General features: G+C 37.1%; 1 protein-coding gene across 2 annotated transcripts in view; it reads right to left on the reverse strand.

Moving 5' to 3' along the window:
- Positions 1-3,660: 3,660 nt before the first annotated feature.
- Positions 3,661-20,698, reverse strand: part of LOC127626489 (centrosomal protein of 131 kDa-like) — a 36,253-nt gene continuing 19,215 nt past the window's right edge. For both annotated transcript variants that reach the window (XM_052102297.1, XM_052102296.1), the window contains 9 exons: positions 20,043-20,244; positions 18,435-18,542; positions 17,086-17,203; positions 16,540-16,614; positions 13,260-13,402; positions 10,846-11,023; positions 8,475-8,671; positions 7,690-7,750; positions 3,661-7,444 (listed from right to left, as the gene is read on the reverse strand). In XM_052102297.1, coding sequence (XP_051958257.1) covers positions 7,373-7,444; positions 7,690-7,750; positions 8,475-8,671; positions 10,846-11,023; positions 13,260-13,402; positions 16,540-16,614; positions 17,086-17,203; positions 18,435-18,542; positions 20,043-20,244 — 1,154 coding nt within the window. In that variant the 3' untranslated portion in view covers positions 3,661-7,372. The remainder of the gene's footprint in view (positions 7,445-7,689; positions 7,751-8,474; positions 8,672-10,845; positions 11,024-13,259; positions 13,403-16,539; positions 16,615-17,085; positions 17,204-18,434; positions 18,543-20,042; positions 20,245-20,698) is intronic.

The raw sequence follows: 20,698 nt of genomic DNA on the forward strand, positions 1-20,698 counted from the left end.
AATCAATAACATGAATATGCACGATTTTATTTTCAATCAACACGTTCAAGGTATGTGTCTGATTTTTCACTTTCATTTTTCAAGTCATCTCAGTGCACACTTATAAATGGTGTGCACTTATATAGCACCTTTTTAACCTTAATGGTATTCAAAGCGCTTTACACTGTGACACATTCACCCATTCACACACACATTTATACACCAAAGGCGATTAGTGGCCAACTCGGTCTACCAACTGAGCCACAGCCGCCCTTATTCTAGAGACATTTTAGAGACATTTTCTCTGCATACACAATCGATGTAGAACCTTGATCTGAGCCACTGATCCAGAGTCAGCTTTTCTCATCCCATTCTCCAAGTTACAGGGAGCTGTATCATGGAGCAGTTCAGCTGCACAAGTCAGTGAATTGAGTATTTCAACATGTGTATCATGTCGTAGCCAATGGAAGACTAGTCTTATAATCCTTCTGCCTAAAAGCGTTTACTGATTTTTTATTTTTAATGCAGTGTGTATTAACACATGAATCAATTTCGTTTCACTCAACCGAATGTTGACCTCATATTATGCTAAAACGCAATTTTCCTGGCATGTATACCTAATGCACACACTCTATAGAACTACAGTACAATGCCAGAGGTGTAGAAAAGAAACACGTTACTTTATTTAAAAAGTAACTCTGATATTATGGTCTAAAATAAACTATTGCGTTACTTTACTCATTACTTGAGAAAAGTAATCTGATTACGTAACACGCTTTACTTTTAACACGTTACCCCAACACTGGAGGCAACCCCCGGAAATGTTCATATTCAGGCATCAAAGAACAGACAAACAGATGCACATGTACAAGGAATACCCAAAATGACATGCAGCAGCATGCACAAAGACCCCAGGTTCAAAAACATGCAAGTCTGCTTTGTTATCTCAAAAGTTACAGCTGCCTCATTTCCATTCAAGGCAGTTATCTTCACACTTTCTGACACACACACAAGCCAGCCCCTCTTCCTGGCCAAGATCAGGGGGGCCATAGCGGTCACATGGGTGCTCTCACACAGTGAGAAGTAAATCGTTTGAATATAGTACTTGTGGTTTGGTTTCAAGGTTGTAAAATGCTGCAGAAACCCAAATGCAGAGCAAAGTGCGAGTGTGTGTTTGTGTGCGCGTGAGTGATTAAGAGAGCAAGAGGGGAAAAAGGGGGTAAAAACGTATTTAAATGTATTTATGAGGGAGTTGCTTTTATTCAAAACAACATGTACATGAAGCAAAAGCAACCAATCCAAGGAAAAACATTGTAAATAGTGCCACCTCGTTACATTTCAATGGAGTATTGTAGTACAATGCTAGATCAGAACTGAAAGTGAGCATTTTACATTTCCATGACCTTTATATTAGGTTAAACTTTACACATGTAAATCTTAGTTACTGGAACTGGAATCAATAATTTTAAAGGGATGTTCCTTGTTCAATACAAGTTAAGCTCAAACGACAGCATTTGTGGCATAATTTTGATAACTACAAAAGCTATTTTCAAGTTGTTCCTCGTTTAGATATATATATATATATATATATATATATATATATATATATATATATATATATATATATATATATATAAAAGCAAATTGCTGTTACACTTTTATCACACTTTAATGATGTAGAACAAAAGTTTTACATATTAACAAATATAATGTTTCAATCTTGTGGATATACTTTTAAAAGTGTATTTTAAAGGGATAGTTCACCCAAAAATTTTAAATGTCTCATCATTTTTCTCCCTCATGCCATCCCAGATGTGTATGGCTTTCTTTCTTCAGCAGAACATTAGATTATTAGAAGAATATCTCAGCTCTGTTGGTGATCAGAACTTTGAATATTAAAAAATCAAAAAATAAGTAATCCATAAGACTCCAGTGGTTAAATCTAACCTTTTTAAATCTACGATTTAATAGATGTGGTTGAGAAACAGAAAAATATTTAAGTCCTTTTTCTATAGATCTCCACCTTCGACCAGCCCTGAACAGTAGATGGTGCATGAAGAATGTGAATTGCCAATAAATAAAAGAAGAATGTGAAAGTGAAAGTGGAGATCTATAGTAATAAAGAAATTAAAGAGCACCTATTATGGTTTTTTAACATGCCTAATTTTGTTTTAAAGGTCTCATACAATACATTTACATGCATACAAGGTAAAAAAAATACTTTAAATTGCAGCATTAACTTTATTCCCCAGTGTTAAAAAATGACTCGTTCAATGATCCGTTCTAAAGCATTCATTCTAAACTCCTTCTTTCAGAGAGCCTGCTCTTCTCTGATTGGTTAGACGTTCCCTGTCTGTTGTGATTGGTCTACCGCTTACTGTAGTGTTTGAGGGCGGGTCAGAGCTGTTCACGAGCAGCCAATGAATACCAGAGGTGTTTTTTTTTTGTTACAAAATTAAGTAGGTTAGTACAGGAGTAAGTCTGGAATTACCAACGACTCGTTTCAGTTGTTCAGAATCAGTTCTTTCTTTTGGGAGTCAATAACTCCATTTGTTGTGCACTTTGCAGACTTTTTTTTACATTCACGAACAGTTATATAACACACTACATGAAAGGTAATATTTGAAAAACCCTAGTAGGTACTCTTTAAATATTGAGCTGTTTCTCAAACATATGTGCTTTCTCAAAGCATATTGCTTCAGAAGACATGGATTTAACCACTGGAGTTGTATGGATTACATTTATGCTGATTTATGTGATTTTTGGAGATTCCAAGTTCTGGTCACCATTCACTTGCATTGGATGAACCAGATCAGAGATATTTTTCTATACATCTTCATTTGTGTTCTGCAGATAAATCATACACATCTAGGATGACATGAAGGTGCGATCCCTTTAATGTTTATGGAATTACTACATTTAATTCGAATAAATGTGTTTTAATGTCACTTCTTTATTTTTTTATATAAATAAGGGATGCCAAAATTATTTATATTTTTTTTGGTAATCAACATTTGGTCAATTAAGCTTAACTTGTATTAAAACGTGAAATTTTTTTAAAGCATTTTTAATCACCTTTTTGCCTGCACTAGTTCATTTTAAATAGTCCTGTAGTGCGACAATTTAATTTTAAAAGCACAAATATTCCATGTAGTATCTAAAAAAACTGCTTGCATGTTAATAATTAAGGAAGAATTAAACATTTTGTTTAGATAGTATTTCAGTAGTTTTAGTATCAAGTAATTTAGATGAATTATATGTCACACCAGTGACACCACAAGATAGGCTTTTTAATAATTAACAGTTAATACCTAATAATGTAACTCATCTTCCTGGTGCTTCAGCCACTTTTAATGAAGATTACAGTGTAGTCTGCTGTTTGGGTTAAGCTTGGAAGTTAACTTTGAAAATGCTTTAAATACATTGAAAAGAGATAAAAGAAAGATTTGCTTCATATTTTCTGCAGGCAAAAATAAAAAAGCCAAACTTTAAAAAATGCACCAGATGTTGGAGATGTAATGCTGTGGAGTGGCAATTTATCTGAATGGTGTCTCAAGTCAAACTTGGTCACTGTTGGTGGGTGGAGCATGTAGGAGAGGAAGTGATTAAGTAATAGTTAGGTGGAAAAAACAAGGTCAAGAGCCAAATAATCAATTTTAAAATTTTATTTTCTTACAGAAATTCAACAGTTCTTCATTTTTGGAAAACACAGCTATTAATCTAAACAAACAAAGTACAGGAAGTGGGTAAAAGAGGTGAATTAAGAGCTACGTGCAAAAACAAGCAACTTAAAATCAAATAAAAATAGGAGGAAAAGGGAGAGTGGTTTGAAGGCTAAATGATCCTCAAACTTAAGTGACATTAATGAAGATAATAAAAGTAGTGTTTTTAAGATCATTTACAAAAGGCCAGAGCAAAATGGCGACCGGCGCTTGGCCACACACAGAAAGAAGGGTTCATTGGCAGGAATGACGCACAGGCCATGCCAACCATGCTGTCATCCAAAGTGAGAAAGACAGCCAAGGAGCAGCATATGCTGCCAAAACTGACTTCTAACCTTCTCACAATGCATTTGAAACATTCTCAGAATGTTTTAAACATCATGAACCTCACACTGGGGTCCTAATAAAAGGTATCCAACTGACCTTGGATGCACATAAAGTACACACATGCAAGTGTGATATCAATAGCGGAGTCATGAAATTACGTTTATTATGCTTTACTGACACCGTGACAATAATATATCTTATTACTTGAGCCACATAACAGCCTGATACTGAAATTGGTCTCCTGTGAATTCAAGGGCTTTGTAGGCAGCAAGCTTTTGGCTTCACAGGCTTCCCCTCTTTGCCCTAAAATGAGAAACCTGATCTTCTTGAAATCAGATTTAATTTTTTTAATAAAAGTATTTAAGAAGGTATCCATGGACACAAGACCTGAAGTGATAACAGGGCAAGATAAAATGCTTTTCTTTAATATGTTGCTCTTTAATCATTCACTCAAAAGAAATTTCTTGAAATTGCTCTGTTCAGAAAGGCCCATTACAAGAGAAACAAATGGTATTTTCCGGTCTTATAAATTAGCTTTTAAAAACTCTGGCTGAGGAGGCCTGTTTAGAAACAGTCATTATTGTTGCTGCCACTAGTGGCACAGAAATGACCTGAACCTTAAAGCAAACTGGAGCTACACTGTAAAATGTGTTCTACAATTTCTTATCATATTAATGGTCTTTTGTATGTTTTTGTGTGATACATACTTGTTGACCCAAAAGTCATGTTAAATGAGAAATGGGGAAGTTGAAACAGAAGGGACTTTATAACAAGAAACAATGAAGACCAGTGAGTGTTTTGAAACTCCTCCCCAAATTCTGCTCTATTGCATTTGTCTCGGCTCTCTAGGGTAGTCCGCTTGGTATACATTGCAAAGAGAGGGAGAGAAATTGGAAGGCTTTTGGTTGTCTTAAACCACAGCATGAATACCAGCCATACTATGTCTCCCCCAGATGAACAGGTTTTTAGTTCTGTATAAAAAAACGTGTTTGTCCTCGAACAAAATTCCCGTCAAATAATCGGTCCAATCCCTAATCTAACCATGAACTACCCCTAAATATGAGTTAACAATGTTAAGTCATCCCCAAACACTGTGTCCTAAATAGGCACAATGCACCAAATGGTCAAGAGACAAGAGTTTGTCCACACTGAACGTGAAAATGTGCAATGAGACACAAATCACAGGCTAACCAATAAAATCAACAAAAATGTCCTACGGCCACAGCCGGTTAGAACAAAAACTCAGATTTCACAAAAGGAAGCAATAGCTTTTATCAGTTGTTGCAATACCATGTCGTTCCTGGTTAGGACACATTGTAAGCCTAACCCCACCCTTTTCCATATCCCTAAAATCTGACTGGTAGTTAAGAATGTTGTTACATGACCAACTAGGATTTTGACCTATTCTCAAAGTCAAAGTATGCCCCATCGTTCCCAGTCCAGCCAACTAGGTCTCATGAAAAGTCGTAATATTCATTTAAAGATGGCGAAATCTTACAAGTTGGCTTGTAGAAAAACTTGCGACTTATAATTCCAATGAGAAAAAAAACCCAGAAGCAACGAATGGTTTTCACAATTTTTCCTAAGTTTAACCCCTAACCCAAACTTAAATCTAACAATGAAGTATAACTTCTCACCTAAACTAATCATGATTTTAATCGGAAAATAACGGTGTACCACAGAAAAAACATGTTTGCAACAAAACAGAGGACACATATTACAGGTTATTGACAGAAGTCATTTGAATTGCATACAAAAATACAATTGCATACAATTGAAATTATGTTTGTTGATCGGTTGGTCTGTTTGGGAATACAAGTTGCACCTTTTTGTGCGAGCCAAGTCGTTTGATATCTTACGATTTTTTCCATCGTATGAATTATTCAGAGTTGTCATGAGCACAAACATTACTATTTTTCTCTCATTATCCATCCACATAAAATTATCACTATCCAACTTTCTACGTCCATCTCAACTGAACCTCAATCAGGACTCTCATTTTGGTACGAGCAAACATTTACCGCGACAGCTGCTCAATCTATTGTCGGTCCCCATCACTCTACAAAGGCCTTCCAAACTTATCTTTTCCATCTACATTCTGTCAACAAACATTCTAAAACGTCCATCCGATACATATGCTACCATCATTCTGTGACATCTGAAAGAGATGGGCTTCACTATGGGCTGTGTGTGAGCATGTTTAGGAGTCCTGGGGGCTTCTAGGACATCTCCTGTAGTTTAGAGATAGACCTGAGGGGCATCAGGACAAAAGGCATCTGTATGCAGCACACAAAAGGCGAGGGGAGTGTGTGTGTAATTGCATGCGTGTTTGTAGATGGTAAGAGCTCTCCTCTTTAAAGGGTTATCTTATCGGGAATGAGATTTCTACTTCTCTTGTCCACTGGAATCTCCACCCTTTTTCCTCTTAAGCTCAAGAGAGAAAAGGGAAGTGGGGATGTAGTCACATAAACATCTGGAAGAGCTTTCTATGGATGCCTTTGTTCCCAGCAAAGAGGTTTTCCACCCCCCCCCCAAAACACATCCAAAAAAAAAAAAAAACAAGAAAAAATAAACAATTTCCATTTTGCCAAAAGAAAATGAAGCTTATATTTAGGACCATTAAAAGTTCCATTCCAACATAATTGACAAAATGTTAAAATGACAATTAAGCACATTTCCCCTTCAAAATGTCATTACGGTACAAAATAAATGAGTATGTTTTTTTTTTTTGAAAATAAATTAAAAAGGTAAATTCACATATAAATACTTTACATTTAAAAAAAATATTTTTTTCTCATCACAGTAACTGCTTAACTGTCATAAAAATAATGCCAGAATGCAGAAAATCTTAATGCTCCTAAACTTAGGCTTCTTTTTCTTATGCGAAATGTCATTTTTTATTTCTTATGTATTTTTATTTTGGGGAGACCCAAAGATATTCTTGACAGGTTTTGTGAGATTCGTCCACACACACACTAGTGTTTGTTTGCCTGTGTATAATGTTAAGAGGAGCCTGTAATTTGGTCATATTCAGGCAAGAGAGATGCACAAAAGTCTCTCCAGGAATCCAAACAGAAGATGCAATTCCTGCCTCATTTCTTGCACCGTTCCCCTGGGAATGCCAAAGTTTGCCATCCTGGATGAGATATCTGGAGGAACAATCCACCCTTCTTTCAAGAATCCATCCAGAATCCATCAAATCATCCAAATGACCAAAAGGAGAAAAAAGAAACCAGACAAGAATATAGATAAGAGAATGATTTTTGTGCAGGAGGACGGTATGATAGAGGGGAAGGGGTGGTGGGGGGAGGAGCTCTCGGGGGCCGGTGCCACGAACATGCCAATCATTTCCCTAGCAGCTGTTTTCTCTGCTGTTCCAACAAAGACTCAAGATGATCTGCTCTCTTCAATGCAGCCTGAAAGACAGAAGAGAAAGAGAGAAGTTATTTGGAAATCAAAATATATTTCACAACACACTGTGGTGGTGGGGGCATGGTTGAGTGCCGGCTTGTGAATGGAGAGCGAGATCAGGAGATGAGAACGGTAAGGATCATCACCTGGCAATGATTGTCTCTTACAGCTGTTTGTCAGTGCAAATATTGCATTTATTGTGACATAACTGAAAAAGTCATTGAATCAGATTTCTCGCAATAGACCATACCTCATGTTGCTTCCGCAGGTTATTAACAGTTTCTTCCTTCTTCAAAATAGCGGACTTCACTCTAGAAAAACAGAGACTGTTATTGTGGTTGAGAACAAACATTTCAAATTTGCAATAAAATACTTTGTTGCATCATTCAATCAAGGAACTAAAAGAAAAATAGAGTATTTCACCTCAATATTCATCTTTGAATCAATATCACAAAATATTTATATTTTAATACTTATATTTTAAATCTCTAATGAACAATACTTTTAAGAGCAGTTATAAATTTTGGCTAATGTTAATTTCAAATGAACTTGTTTTTAATACATTTTCATAGGTACATGAAACCTAATGCATTTGCTAATGAGAAAAAAAAAATTCTGTTGCATTAGGCCAATGAACACTCAGGGGAAAATAAGAATAAATTGCATCCACTAAAAGCATCATTTATTTGGATTTATCTTCACTGCTTTAGCACCCGATTCATTTTTGCGCCAAAATACTGTTCACAAAAGTGATGCAGATGTTGAATTCACAACTCAATTATTTCCATTCAGCCAAAATGCATTCTCGAAATGATTATATGTCTATAACTTTCATTGCTGCAAGGGTTTTTGTGTAATAAACACGCTGTAGCCAAGGTACGCTATTCCTCACAATAATTTTTTTTTAAGGATTTCCATTCCTATTTCATATTAATCCTCTTCTTCTTCTTCTTCCTCCTCCTCCTCCTCCTCCTCCTCCTCCTCCTCCTCCTCCTCCTCCTCCTCCTCCTCCTCCTCCTCCTCCTGAACGCTCACCTCTGGTGCACCTCTGTAAGCTCCTCTTCTTTCTCCCTGGTCACTCCCTCCACCTCCAAGCGAAGTCGTGCCTTGGCTTCCGAGACCTCCATCTTAATCCTCCTGTTTTCTTCCTCCATCTCAACCATTCGCTCAGCAAACTCCTGCCGGATCACCTCAGCAAGGCTGCGGCGCTCCTCTGACAACTTGTCACGTGACTGTGACCCACACGGTGAGAAAAGTCAGGGACGAAGCATGAGGAAAAACAGGCCTTAATTGGTACTTTTACCAAAGGCAACATTCAAATAAAAATTTCTGTTGCATGATATTCCAAAGAAAAGCATGCATGTCTTAGTTATCATTCATGAAAATGTAATACAGGGTTTCCCTCTTTTCAAGGGACAATTGTCCAAGACATTTTATATGCCAAACAAGTGCAATATTTAGGCAAAAAACACATGCGTCCATTTAAATCATGCTTTTATTTTGACGTAGTCTGCATGTGCTGTGCACTTCAGTGTGCTCTGCTCTCTGCCATCTCACACACACAAGAGTGCACGTGATGATCATGATGAGGTGTTTTTATTCTAAAAGTGGCTGGCTTTACAAGCAGACTAAGATTGTCGAATTATTGAACATTTATTCCTCACTTTCATCCACATCTCGAGGTGTGAAGGCCGAATTACCACCCTACTAACTCAAGGTGTGAACTCGTTTAAAAACAAATATCAGTGGTCCGACCACCAATTGTTTTTGTGGTTAACATAACAGCAATGTTGGAATGAAAAAAAAACTTATTTGTACCATATCAGCAGATGAGCAGAGAAAGTATCTGACAGGGGTTCGTTGATGACAGTTGACCTTGTTTCATAATGCGCAGCATTTACAATTATGCCTTTGGCAGACACTGATCCAAAGTGACTTACAGTGCACTTATTACAGGGACAATCCCAACAGAGCAACCTGGAGTTAAGTGCCTTGCTCAAGGACACAATGGTGGTGGCTTTGGGGATTGAACCAGCAACCTTCTGATTAACAGTTATGTGCTTTAGCACACTACGCCACCACCAATCCAATTTGACTTCTATTCCAAACCACGGCCGTTACCATGTAACTTGTAAACACAGTCAAACAGTTAATATAAATAGTTAATAATTTAATAAGTTAATACTAATACAAATCATTTTCCAAGACATTTAGGTATTTTTCTAATTTTCCATGACTTTTCCATGACTGGAAAACTGGATTGCAACATTCCAGGTTTTCCAGGATGCGTGGCAACCCTGGTAATAGCGGTCTCCACTTCTGAATATAATTTAGTTTTTGTCAGACATCACCAATCCCTTTTTTCAATGCCTCACTTTCATCCACAAGGATGCATTTTGGTTTGCAAACCTACTTATCACAATTCAATCAATTCCCGACAGATAAAATCAAGTCCTGCTTCTTATTTTCTTGTTATCCTGTTTAACTCAAAAATCCCTCTCAATGAAGATGCACAATGGGTTGTGAACGCAGTTTCCTTCTGAATTTAAACGAAGTGTAATTACTATCCAAAGCAACTGTGCCTGTGTGTTTGAATCAGCTAAGTCTATTTGCTTAGATTTATCACTGAGAGCATGTTATCTGTTTTACTAGTTTACACACTGATATTTAAAGTCAGGTGTTCAGGTAAACAAATTCGGCTGAAGGTCAACCAGTTTTCCACACCTCTAGACGAATGAGCTGGCATATAATATAACTCTATTGTCTTACTTACGCAAAGTCACATGGCAGCCTAATAGAAATCTTTACATGTTTCTGATGAAATTGCAAGAATAAGTGTGTGTTGCCTGAGGAGTCACCTCAGGAGTCAGGATCGAGAGTGTTAAGTTATCCAACACAAGGAAGAATGATATTTTATCATTTTCAGTTACATGTGTCAATGCAACAATATATTAGAAAACAGCTATATTTATCTACATTTAAAATGCAACATGCAAAATGCAACCCTTTTGAGTGACGACACAAACAAATGATTGAATCAGAGTTTTGAACCAATTTTCTGAAAGGGATGGTTTGAACGGATTCACGGACATGATTTGAACTCCTAGTTTTTGCTACTGAAGTTTAAAAGAGACTTAACATATTTTCAAGGAGGGATTGTGAAACTAGTCTAATGACACATTCTTTATGAAACTTAAGGGCATAATAAAAAGCCCCATATACATCTCAGCGACATATTGTGAATATTCGATATATAGCCCCAGCCTAAACCATCCAAACCGAGGGCCTTGAAGGTTTTTCTATGTAGTAGCTTGTGACCTACAATGGATTCCGTAGATTTATGTGGCAGTTATCCACTTTTAATGAGCATGGATAAACAAGGCACGGTCCCCATGACGATGGTTACCTGGGTGAGGTCGCTTATTTCATGCTCTCTCTGTCGTAGGAGTGACCGTATGCGAAGGAGTTCACCCTCCATCTCACTCTGTTTCGCTCTCATTTCCTGCTGTTTCTGCAGCATCGCCCGCTCTGAACGCTCCAGATCTCGGAGCTCAGTCTCATATTTCTCCCTCAAGCGATTTATCCTGTACACACACACACACACACACACACACACACACACACACACACACACACACACACACACACACACACACACACACACACACACACACACACACACACACACACACACACACACACACACACACACACACACACACACACACACACACACACACACACACACACACAACTTGTGAATAAACATTTGGCTTAAAAAAACAAAACACAGTCCTTCTGCCAAATACCTGGAGAGATTTCAATAATTTAAATGTAGATGGACCATATTGCACATACAATGACCCCAAAATATGCGTGAAGAGCTCAATATTTTGGGCCCACAAGGCTTTCATTTTATTCAAAACCCTGCTGAAATGACCAGGACGTCTGTTACCTAGCATATTATGTGTTTTGGATGCTGGTCTCCTGCATGAGATGCTGTTGCATTACATTTTCAAGTCCCCGTCAAATATGTTCATCCACAATAACACCATCCAAAACGGTCAGAAACCTTAGGGTAAACGTCGACAACCAACAGCCCGATCATGTATATTTGCACACTACAACATTAGAAAGATCAGACCCTTCCTCTCTGTTCATGCCACACAAATCCTTGTTCAGTCTCTTGTCATATCTAGACTGAACTACTGTAATGCTCTTTTAGCCGGCCTTCCTGTATGCGCAATTAGGCCCCCTCAATTGATCCAGAATGCAGCAGCATGGCTGGTTTTCAACTAAACCAAGAGAGCATCTTACACCCCTTGTCTTTCTACACTGGCTGCCAGTTGCTGCACGTATCAGGTTCAAGGTTCTGATGCTGGCATACAGAATAGTCAATGGTCCTGCGCCACCTTACCTAAAATATTAATGCAAAGCTTTGTTCCCACCAGAAGGTGGCGGTCTGCAAATGAGCTGCAACTTGTGGTACCAACATATAGAAATCAAATCACTTTCCCAGACTTTTGGCTTCACTTTACTGTGGTGGAACAACCATCCCAACTCAATCCGTGAAGCAGACTCCCTCTCTGTCTTCAAAAAACGACACAACATTGCCCATACAATAGCAATACCTCTAATTATAAAAACACCCTATTCTTGGCGAATACTTTTCTAATGCAATTGAAACTTTGTAATGCAGCACTTTTTGAACTGCTACCTCCTTAAGATGAATCGCTTATTATGTTATCCTTCCTCATTTTGTAAGTCACTTGGGATAAAAGTGTCTGCTAAATTAATAAATGTAAATGCAATATGCCTTAATCTACAGGGTTCCACTTTATATTAGGTGTCTGTAACTACAATGTACTATGAAAATACATTTAAATCCATACAACAGTATATTGTTCTGCAAAATGTTTACAAGACTCACATTTGCTGCTACTGAGGTTGAAGTAACTCCCGTTTAGGAGTAGGGGTAAGGTTAACAGTGTAACTACAGACATAATTAAATTCAGGTACTTTATATACAAGTATGATGGAACAACATGTATGCACATAATAAGGACATTGTATCAAATGCGTAGTACATAGTAGTTAAAGACAACTAATATAAGGGGAAGTCAGGCTCAACCAGGGGAGTTATACATAAAACAGGTACAGAGGAAAGTTAGAGCTATAGCTCATTCACAGGATCATCCCCTTAGAACAGAGTTTGAGCTTTTGCCCTCTGAGCGGCGTTATCGAGTTCCTAGATGCAGAACAAAGAGGATGCACATATCTTTCATTTAGGCAGCTGTGAGGCACCTTAATGGCAATTAGCACTTCATATTAACTTGCACAAGTTGCATTTTTGCACTTGACGGTGTCCTGTATTTTACTTATTTATTTATTTATTATACATTATGTATATTGGGCGCTAATGTGAATTCCTTCTTTGCTGGTTGGTTTTGTTGGTGAGTGTTGTTGTATGTTATGTGTTTTATGTTGAGCTTTGCTGCAAATTCAATTTCCCCTTGTGGGACAATAAAGGTACTTTGAACTTTGAACTTTGAACAACTAATATAAAGTGGGTCCATATATTAGATAAAATATGACACAATTCAAGATTGTTTTTTTTTTTACTTTAGATGCAAATCATATTAGTTATTTTCCGGTCATTCATGATATTATAAACATTTCAATAGTTGGTTAAAAAAAAAAAAAAGTGTCAAAACTGCCTTCACGTTGCTTTAGGCATTTATTTCAATCTTGTTAAACATCCTGTGCCATCCAACTCTCTATAGACACATATGTTCAGGCAAACAGGAAGTGGAAACGCACCGGTTGTCTGCTGCTCTCTCACACTCCTCTCTCACCCCTCTGGTCTCCTCCTCTAGTCTCTGAATGGCCAGCTCGATCTCTTTGTCTCTCCCTCTACGCACTTCCTCTTTCAGCTCCCTCTCTCTGCTCAGCAGCCATGCTTCCTGTGAGAGGAAACACATTTAGACAAAGGGACCTGTGAACACGTACAGAAATTTAAAATGACAGAAAAACAACATTCTACATGACTTATTCATCTTGGTTAATGTTAAATTCAACACATAATGCATTTTTAAGTGCGCAAGTTTCAGTCATCCAGAATTGTCTTTCACTCAATGATTGCTTGGATTACTACTAAACTATAGCTAAGAAAGAGTTAACCTAACAGCATTACTGCCAATCACAGCTGAGAGTCGTGCCAGACGGAGAAATCTGATACCCAGTTTCAGAGTTGGGAGAAGATGTAAACTTTTAACATGGAGAGAAAACGTTTCGTGTCTGTGTAAAAATAAGAAAATTCCCCAAGAAATATACAAGAATGAAAATGGCGTCCTCCATGATTGCTCTCCGACAACAAAACACTTGAACATGAGCAAAATACTCGTAGGATAATTCAGATAGTAATATGGCAGCATAACTCCACGATCAGAGCGGATTACTACCACACTACAGTAAAAAAACAAATAAATAAGAGTTAAACTAACAGACGCAGAATTACGGTTCATCACTGCAACAGACGCAGGTAATCACACGCTCAGTCTCTCTCTCTCAATTCAATTTCAATTTAAAAGTACTTTATTGGCATGATTGTGTTTACATACAATATTGCCAAAGAATTAATACACAAAACAGATAATGAGAAGACAAATAATAATGATAAAATAGTAACAAATAACAATAAAAGATAGAATTAAAATAAGATGCCAGGTAATGAATCAAATAAAATAAAAACTAGAATAACAATATACACTATACAATATAAAATAAAATACGCATTTAACAGGACATTATGAACATAAGAAAATAAAAGTACTGTGACTGAAGTACATTAAAGCAGTAATTGGTTTCTGAGGGTGTGCAGCTCAAAAATGAATTTTGCTGCAACTGATGCATGATGGTCCTCCCCCAGTAACACCAGCATCTGATCTGTTTCTGCTGAACTGGAAAACTGTGGCATGAGGTTTGAGAGTTTGTGGAGGTATTTCTCTCTCACCTCTGTAAATTTCTCACAGTGAAGGAGAAAGTGTGTCTCTGTCTCGACCTCACCCGTGTCACAGTGAGCACAGACTCGTTCTTCCTTTGGAAGCCATGTTTGTCTGTGTCTGCCTTTTTCTATGTTCAGACTGTGATCACTGTATTTGGTGAAGATCCGTCTCAGTTTTGGATCTCTTACAGTGTGCAGATATTCTGCCAGATTATAAATTCTGTTTAGGGCTCGATAACATTCCAATTTGCTTTGGTTTTTTACTTTCATTTTCCCAATGGTCCAAATATGAATTTTTGCTTTCTTTTAGTTCAGCAGTGCTAAAAGTGGTGTAAGAAAGTAGTTCCACACATAACAGCCCTTGTGTGATATTGCTCAAGTAAAGTGTGACCGGAAATTCCTTATTCATATGGTTCTTGGGGATTAAAGTTTATTTATTTTCTAGTAAAGTTAACTGAGGTAGTATTCTTGTCTGAGATTTTTAGAAAGAGCATGATAGTGTAGACCCTGTGACAATGTCAGCGGTAACTCCCAGTTAACAAACAATGATATTCTTCTAAAAGATCTTATCTCTGGATCACCTGAGCTTTATGTACCTCAATGTGCCTATCACCTGACATTATTCCGAGAACACCAAACTAAAAAGTAAACATACATTTGGCTGTTAAATATTAAAAAATGCCTAAAGACATTTACAGGTGATTGCTTCTCGCACAATGATTGATTTATTTCAGCTTTTTTATCTTTCATCACATTCCCAGTGGGTCAGAAGTTTACATACACTTTGTTAGTATTTGGTAGCATTGCCTTTAAATTGTTTAACTTGGGTCAAATGTTTTGGATAGCCTTTCACAAGGCCTCCTTGCTCACACACGTTTTTCAGTTCTGCTCACAAATTTTCTATTGGATTGAGGTCAGAGCTTTCTGATGGCCACTCAAATACCTTAACTTTGTTGTCCTTAAGCCATTTTCCACAACTTGAGGTATGCTTGGGGCCATTGTCCATTTAGAGGAGCCATTTGCAACTGAGCTTTAACTTCCTGGCTGATGTTGTGAGATGATGCTTCAATATATCCACATCATTTTCCTTCTTTATGATGCCATCTATTTTGTGAAGTGCACCAGTCCCTCCTGCAGCAAAGCACCCCCACAACATCATACTACCACTCTCATGCTTCACGGTTGGAATGGTGTTCTTCGGCTTGCAAGCCTCAAGCTTTCTCCTCCAAACATAACGATGGTCATTATGGGTGTAAAGTTAAATTTTTCTTTCATCAGCCCAGAGGACAGTTCTCCAAAATTATGATCTTTGCCCCATGTGCACTTTAAAACTGTATTCTGGCTTTTTTATGGCAGTTTTGGAGCAGTGACTTCTTCCTTGCTGAGAAGCCTTTCAGGTTATGTCGACATAGGACTAATTTTACTGTGGATATAGATACTTGTCTACCTGTTTCCTCCAGAATCCAGAAGTCCTTTGCTGTAGTTCTGGGATTTATTTGCACTTTTCGCACCAAACTACGTTCATCTCTATGAGGATGAACGTGGTACCTTTAGGCATTTGGAAATTACTCCCAATGATGAACCAGGCTTGTGGAGGTCTACAGTTTTTTTTTTTTTCTGAAATCTTGGCTGATTTCTTTTGATTTTCTAATGAAGTCAAGCAAATAGGGACTGAGCTTGTAGGTAGGCCTTAAAATACATCCACAGGTACACCTCCTATCATAAGCTAATATGTTAATTGTCTAAAAGGCTTGACATTTTCTGGAATTTTCCAAGCTGCTTAAAAGGCACAGTTAACTTGCAAACTTCTGACCCACTGAAATTATGATAGTCAATTAAAAGTGAAACAATCTGTGTGTAAACAAATTTTGGAAAAATTACTTGTGTCATGCACAAAGTAGATGTCCTAAACGACTTGCCAAAAATATAGTTTCCTAATATTATATCTGTGGAGTGGTCCAAAAATGAGTTTGAATGATTTCAACCTTAAGTGTATGTAAACTTCTGACTTCAACAGGAAAAAGAGTATCTAAATTTAACACAAAACACATTTTTGGGCAGACAGATACACACAAACACATGAAAATAAAAGGTTACCTCTTTTTTCATATAGTTTTCTTCCCATGTCTGTTTCTCAATCTCAAGTCTTTCCTTGAGGGCCTTTACTTCAACCTAATCAAACATGCATACACAAACACACAATTAGAATAACCAAACAAATTAGATGAGCCAACATTTCGCATTTAAACAAAAACTTCTGCAAAAACAAGCTCATTTTGTCACAAAAACGCATTTTGAATTTTATGCCATATAGTAAGAAGGAAAGCCTAAATCTTTCAAAGCTTTAATTACTGTTTCTATTCTGAACTGTTGTCGAGAAATATTCATTTAAAAATGTTGGTGTATATAATCATGAAAATGCTGAAAAGACTAGCTTAAACCACAGAATGCTGGTCAACCAGCATAGTGTTTCTGATTAATCTGGCCAAAAATTCACTTTTTGTGATCCACATAATAAAGACATATGGGTTTGGAATGAAAGGAATATAGTCTTGAATAAAATTCATTTTTAGGTGAACTATTCCTTATATTGTGTCACATTAAAAGTTATGAATCATTTGACTAGAGATGTGCATGTATTACATGGTGTCGCCTCTCCTGCTCTTCTCTGCCCTTCTCCAGCTCTTCTCGAAGTGCTCTTCCAGCTAGAGAGCTGTTCTCCTCCAGCTGCTTTCTTAAGTCCTCCAACTCAGCACGCTGCCTGTAAAGCACAAACACACAATATTTTGTCTTTTATACTTGGACTTTCTTTGCATCTTATTTCCATTAAATGAAAGAGAACGGTGACTGAGGCGAATATTTTTCCAAACATCTCCTTTTTGTGTTCCATCAAAGAAATTCATTAATTTAATTCAAATTAATTTGGAACAACACTAGGGTAAGTAAAAGATGACAGAATTAGTTTTATTTTTGGCTGAACTACATCTTTAAAGGGATAGTTCACCCAAAAATGAAGATTCTCTCATCATTTAATAACCCAGATGTGTATGGCTTTCTTTCTACTGCTGAACACAAATGAAGATTTTTAGAAGAATATTTCAGCTCTGTAGGTCCACACAATGCAAGTGAATGGTGGCCAGAAATTTCAATAAAGTACTTTTGCCTTTTATGTGATAAAATCACATAAAAGGCAGCATTTCAGTAATCAATATAACTCCAGTGGTTACATCCGTATCTTCAGAAGTGATATGATAGGTGTAGGTGAGAGAACTTTAAGCTTTTTAAGTTCTTTTTTCACAATAAATCTCCATTTTCACATTCTGAAAGTGGAGATTTATAGTACAAAAGGATTGAAATATTGACCTGTTTCTCACCCAAAGTGATTGCATTACTTCAGAAGACATAGATTTAACATCTGGAGTCTTATGAATTACTTTTATGCTGACTTTGTGATTTTTGGAGCTTGAAAAGTCTGGCCACCATTCACTTTCATTGAAAGGATCTACAGAGCTCAGATGTTCTTCTAAAAATCTTTTTGCGTTCACCCGAAGAAAGAAAGTCCCACATCTGGGATGGAATGAAAGAGTAAATGAGAGAATTTTCATTTTTGGATGAACTATCCCTTTAATGCAGTGACATCACTCTCTTTTGGACACTGAAGTCTTGTTTGAGATGAGTCTCTTTTCTCCAGGTGTAGTGCAAGCAAATCATAGAGATATGTGAGGCATGTGACTTGACTCATGTCTCTCTCCTCTGTAGTTGCTCCCACCTTCCCTGCAGTTCCGGGGAAACCGATGTTAAAAAAAAAAAAAAAAAACCCCACTGTGCCTCTTTCGATGGCGGTTTACTAACAATTGAGAACACAGTTTCCATAAGAAATAATAATAATTATTATTATTATTATTATTATTATTATTATTAAAACTATTATTATTGTGCAGATAGATGAACAATGATCTGCTCATGTGCCTTTAGTTGAACTTGAGTCTGACCTTGCTGCTATCTGTGCAAGTCGTTCTTTCTCCTCCAAAACGTCCTTATAGAGTCGTCTCCTCTGCTGCTGCAGTGTGTTCTCCTCTTCCTGCAGCTGTTTCTCATACCTAAAACACATATACATTAATTTACTAAACTTATAAGTCTCAAACATTTTGCAAATGGGAAATTATTGGCTTCAGTTTCATTTTTTCTTTTTTTTTTTTTTTTACATTTGTGGGGCGAATTAAGTTTCCCCACTTTAGAGCATTGTGTTTCAGCAGAACACCCTACATTTTATTTACGTATAACCTGCAGTCCATTCATAGGGAAGATTCACCCAAAATGAAAATTCTGACATCAGTTATTCACCCTCATGATGTTCCAATAGCATATGGATTACTTTTTTCTACCATGGAACAAAAGGAGATGTCAGGCAGAATATTAGCCTCATTCACCATTAATTTTCATTGTACGGGAAAAAAAGATGCAATGAAAGTAAATGGTGACTGAAGATTATATTCTGCTTAACATCTTTTGAGTTCCACAGAAGTAAGTCAGAACAACATGAGGGTAAGTAAATGACAAAATGTAAATTTTTCAGATTAAATATTCAGTTTCAGATAAAGTAATTGTAATATGTCAATATGTATGTTTATCTAGAATCACTAATTTTGTGGGCATGTGTGTTACAGTACCTAATTTTCTTAATTTCTTTAATGAATCAGGTGCAATTTATTATTATAGCAAATGGACTGTTTATGTTATTCCTTTATTTCTATCACACACAAAAGCATAAACACACTTTCCCATCTGCCTCTCACACACACACAAACACACAAATAAAAAACACTCTCAAGCTGATTTTATTATCTGCTATGAATAATCAGCCTGTCTGAGTGAAACGTCTGTTCATATAAGAGTGGTGGAATTCCAGAGGTGACTGGGGAAAAATACACCTTTTCATTAACCCTCTCTCAATAAAGCCAAACCTACAAAACGTGAATTAAAGTCTGCTTAATTATAATGGCAGGTATAGAACACCGCTTTCCCTCATTTAGGTGCAAGTTTTGCAATAAACACACTACCATTAACATCTTATGTAATACATAGCGCTTGCCCACTAATTGCCTTTATGAACACTAAACTAACCACTGTGTGGCTGTGGTTTTGACTAGATTCACTCAGTAGCCCTTATAGTTGTGTGTGGGTATAATTGTGTAAAGTATGCTTAACAGCTGCATTAAGGTTTGAGCTCATGTCTAGCCATTTTCCTGTGTCATGCTGTTCCACTCTTGTTTTCATTCTCTTTGGGTATGTATGTGTATGTGTGTGTGTGTGTGGGTGTGTTTTCCAACATCAGTAGCCAAGGATACGTAAATGCAGGGTCCAAAATTGACCAAATGAAAACTACAATTTGCATTTGAGTAAATAAACATGACACACTAGTTGGATGGTAACTTTATAAGGAACACAATACATGTTTGTAAGATTGATAACCTCCCCCTTGCTGATGTAAAAGAGGGAAGCAACTGACAGTATAGACATATAAATGACATACAAGACATAAATCTCATTGGCTTAGTGTCTGATTCACAGATGTATATCAGATATGCAAGTGTATATACCTCTGCTTGGCCAGTTCTCTCTCCTTCTGGCACTGTTCATCACTTTCTTTCTCCAACTGCTGTCGTAGTTCCTCACTCTGCCTGACGTAGCGTTGGGCAGCCCTCTCGTCTGCCTGAAGAAGTTCTGCCTCATGAAGAACTCGAAGTTTCTTCAGCTCTAATTTGTGTTTGGAGATCAGCTTCTGAATCTCTGGCTCCAGACCTGAGTACATTTAAGAGAAGACAATATATTTTACATTTTGCAAAATGGATGTAGTGTCCAGAAAAATATGAGCAATGTAAACTCATGCAAAATAAAGAGTTAAGGCAGTGATTTGGTTTGACCAGTCCTAAAAATCCCAGGTTTTGACAGATTTCTTTGTATTATGGCAAGTCAACAAAAACAAGTTCTCCATCTGTAATCCATGGTTTAAAAAAAAAAAAAAAAAAAAAAGACCATCAGCGACTACAGTCAAAGTTTCAAAGGTGTGGGATTCATCAGATTTATTTTAGTCTTATAGCTAGGGCACAGAGAGAAATCACAAATTGGCCACATTTCAGTGGATGAAGCAGACATGCTGGGCTGAACTGGATATTGTTGAAGGGTGCAGTGGCCTGGTTCAGATCAGAGAAATTGCGGCACTGGTGCGGACAGATGCTTTTTGTTGGCCTCAACT

This window comes from Xyrauchen texanus, chromosome 33 (genome assembly GCF_025860055.1).
Source record: "Xyrauchen texanus isolate HMW12.3.18 chromosome 33, RBS_HiC_50CHRs, whole genome shotgun sequence".
In the NCBI taxonomy this organism is placed as follows: domain Eukaryota; kingdom Metazoa; phylum Chordata; class Actinopteri; order Cypriniformes; family Catostomidae; genus Xyrauchen; species Xyrauchen texanus.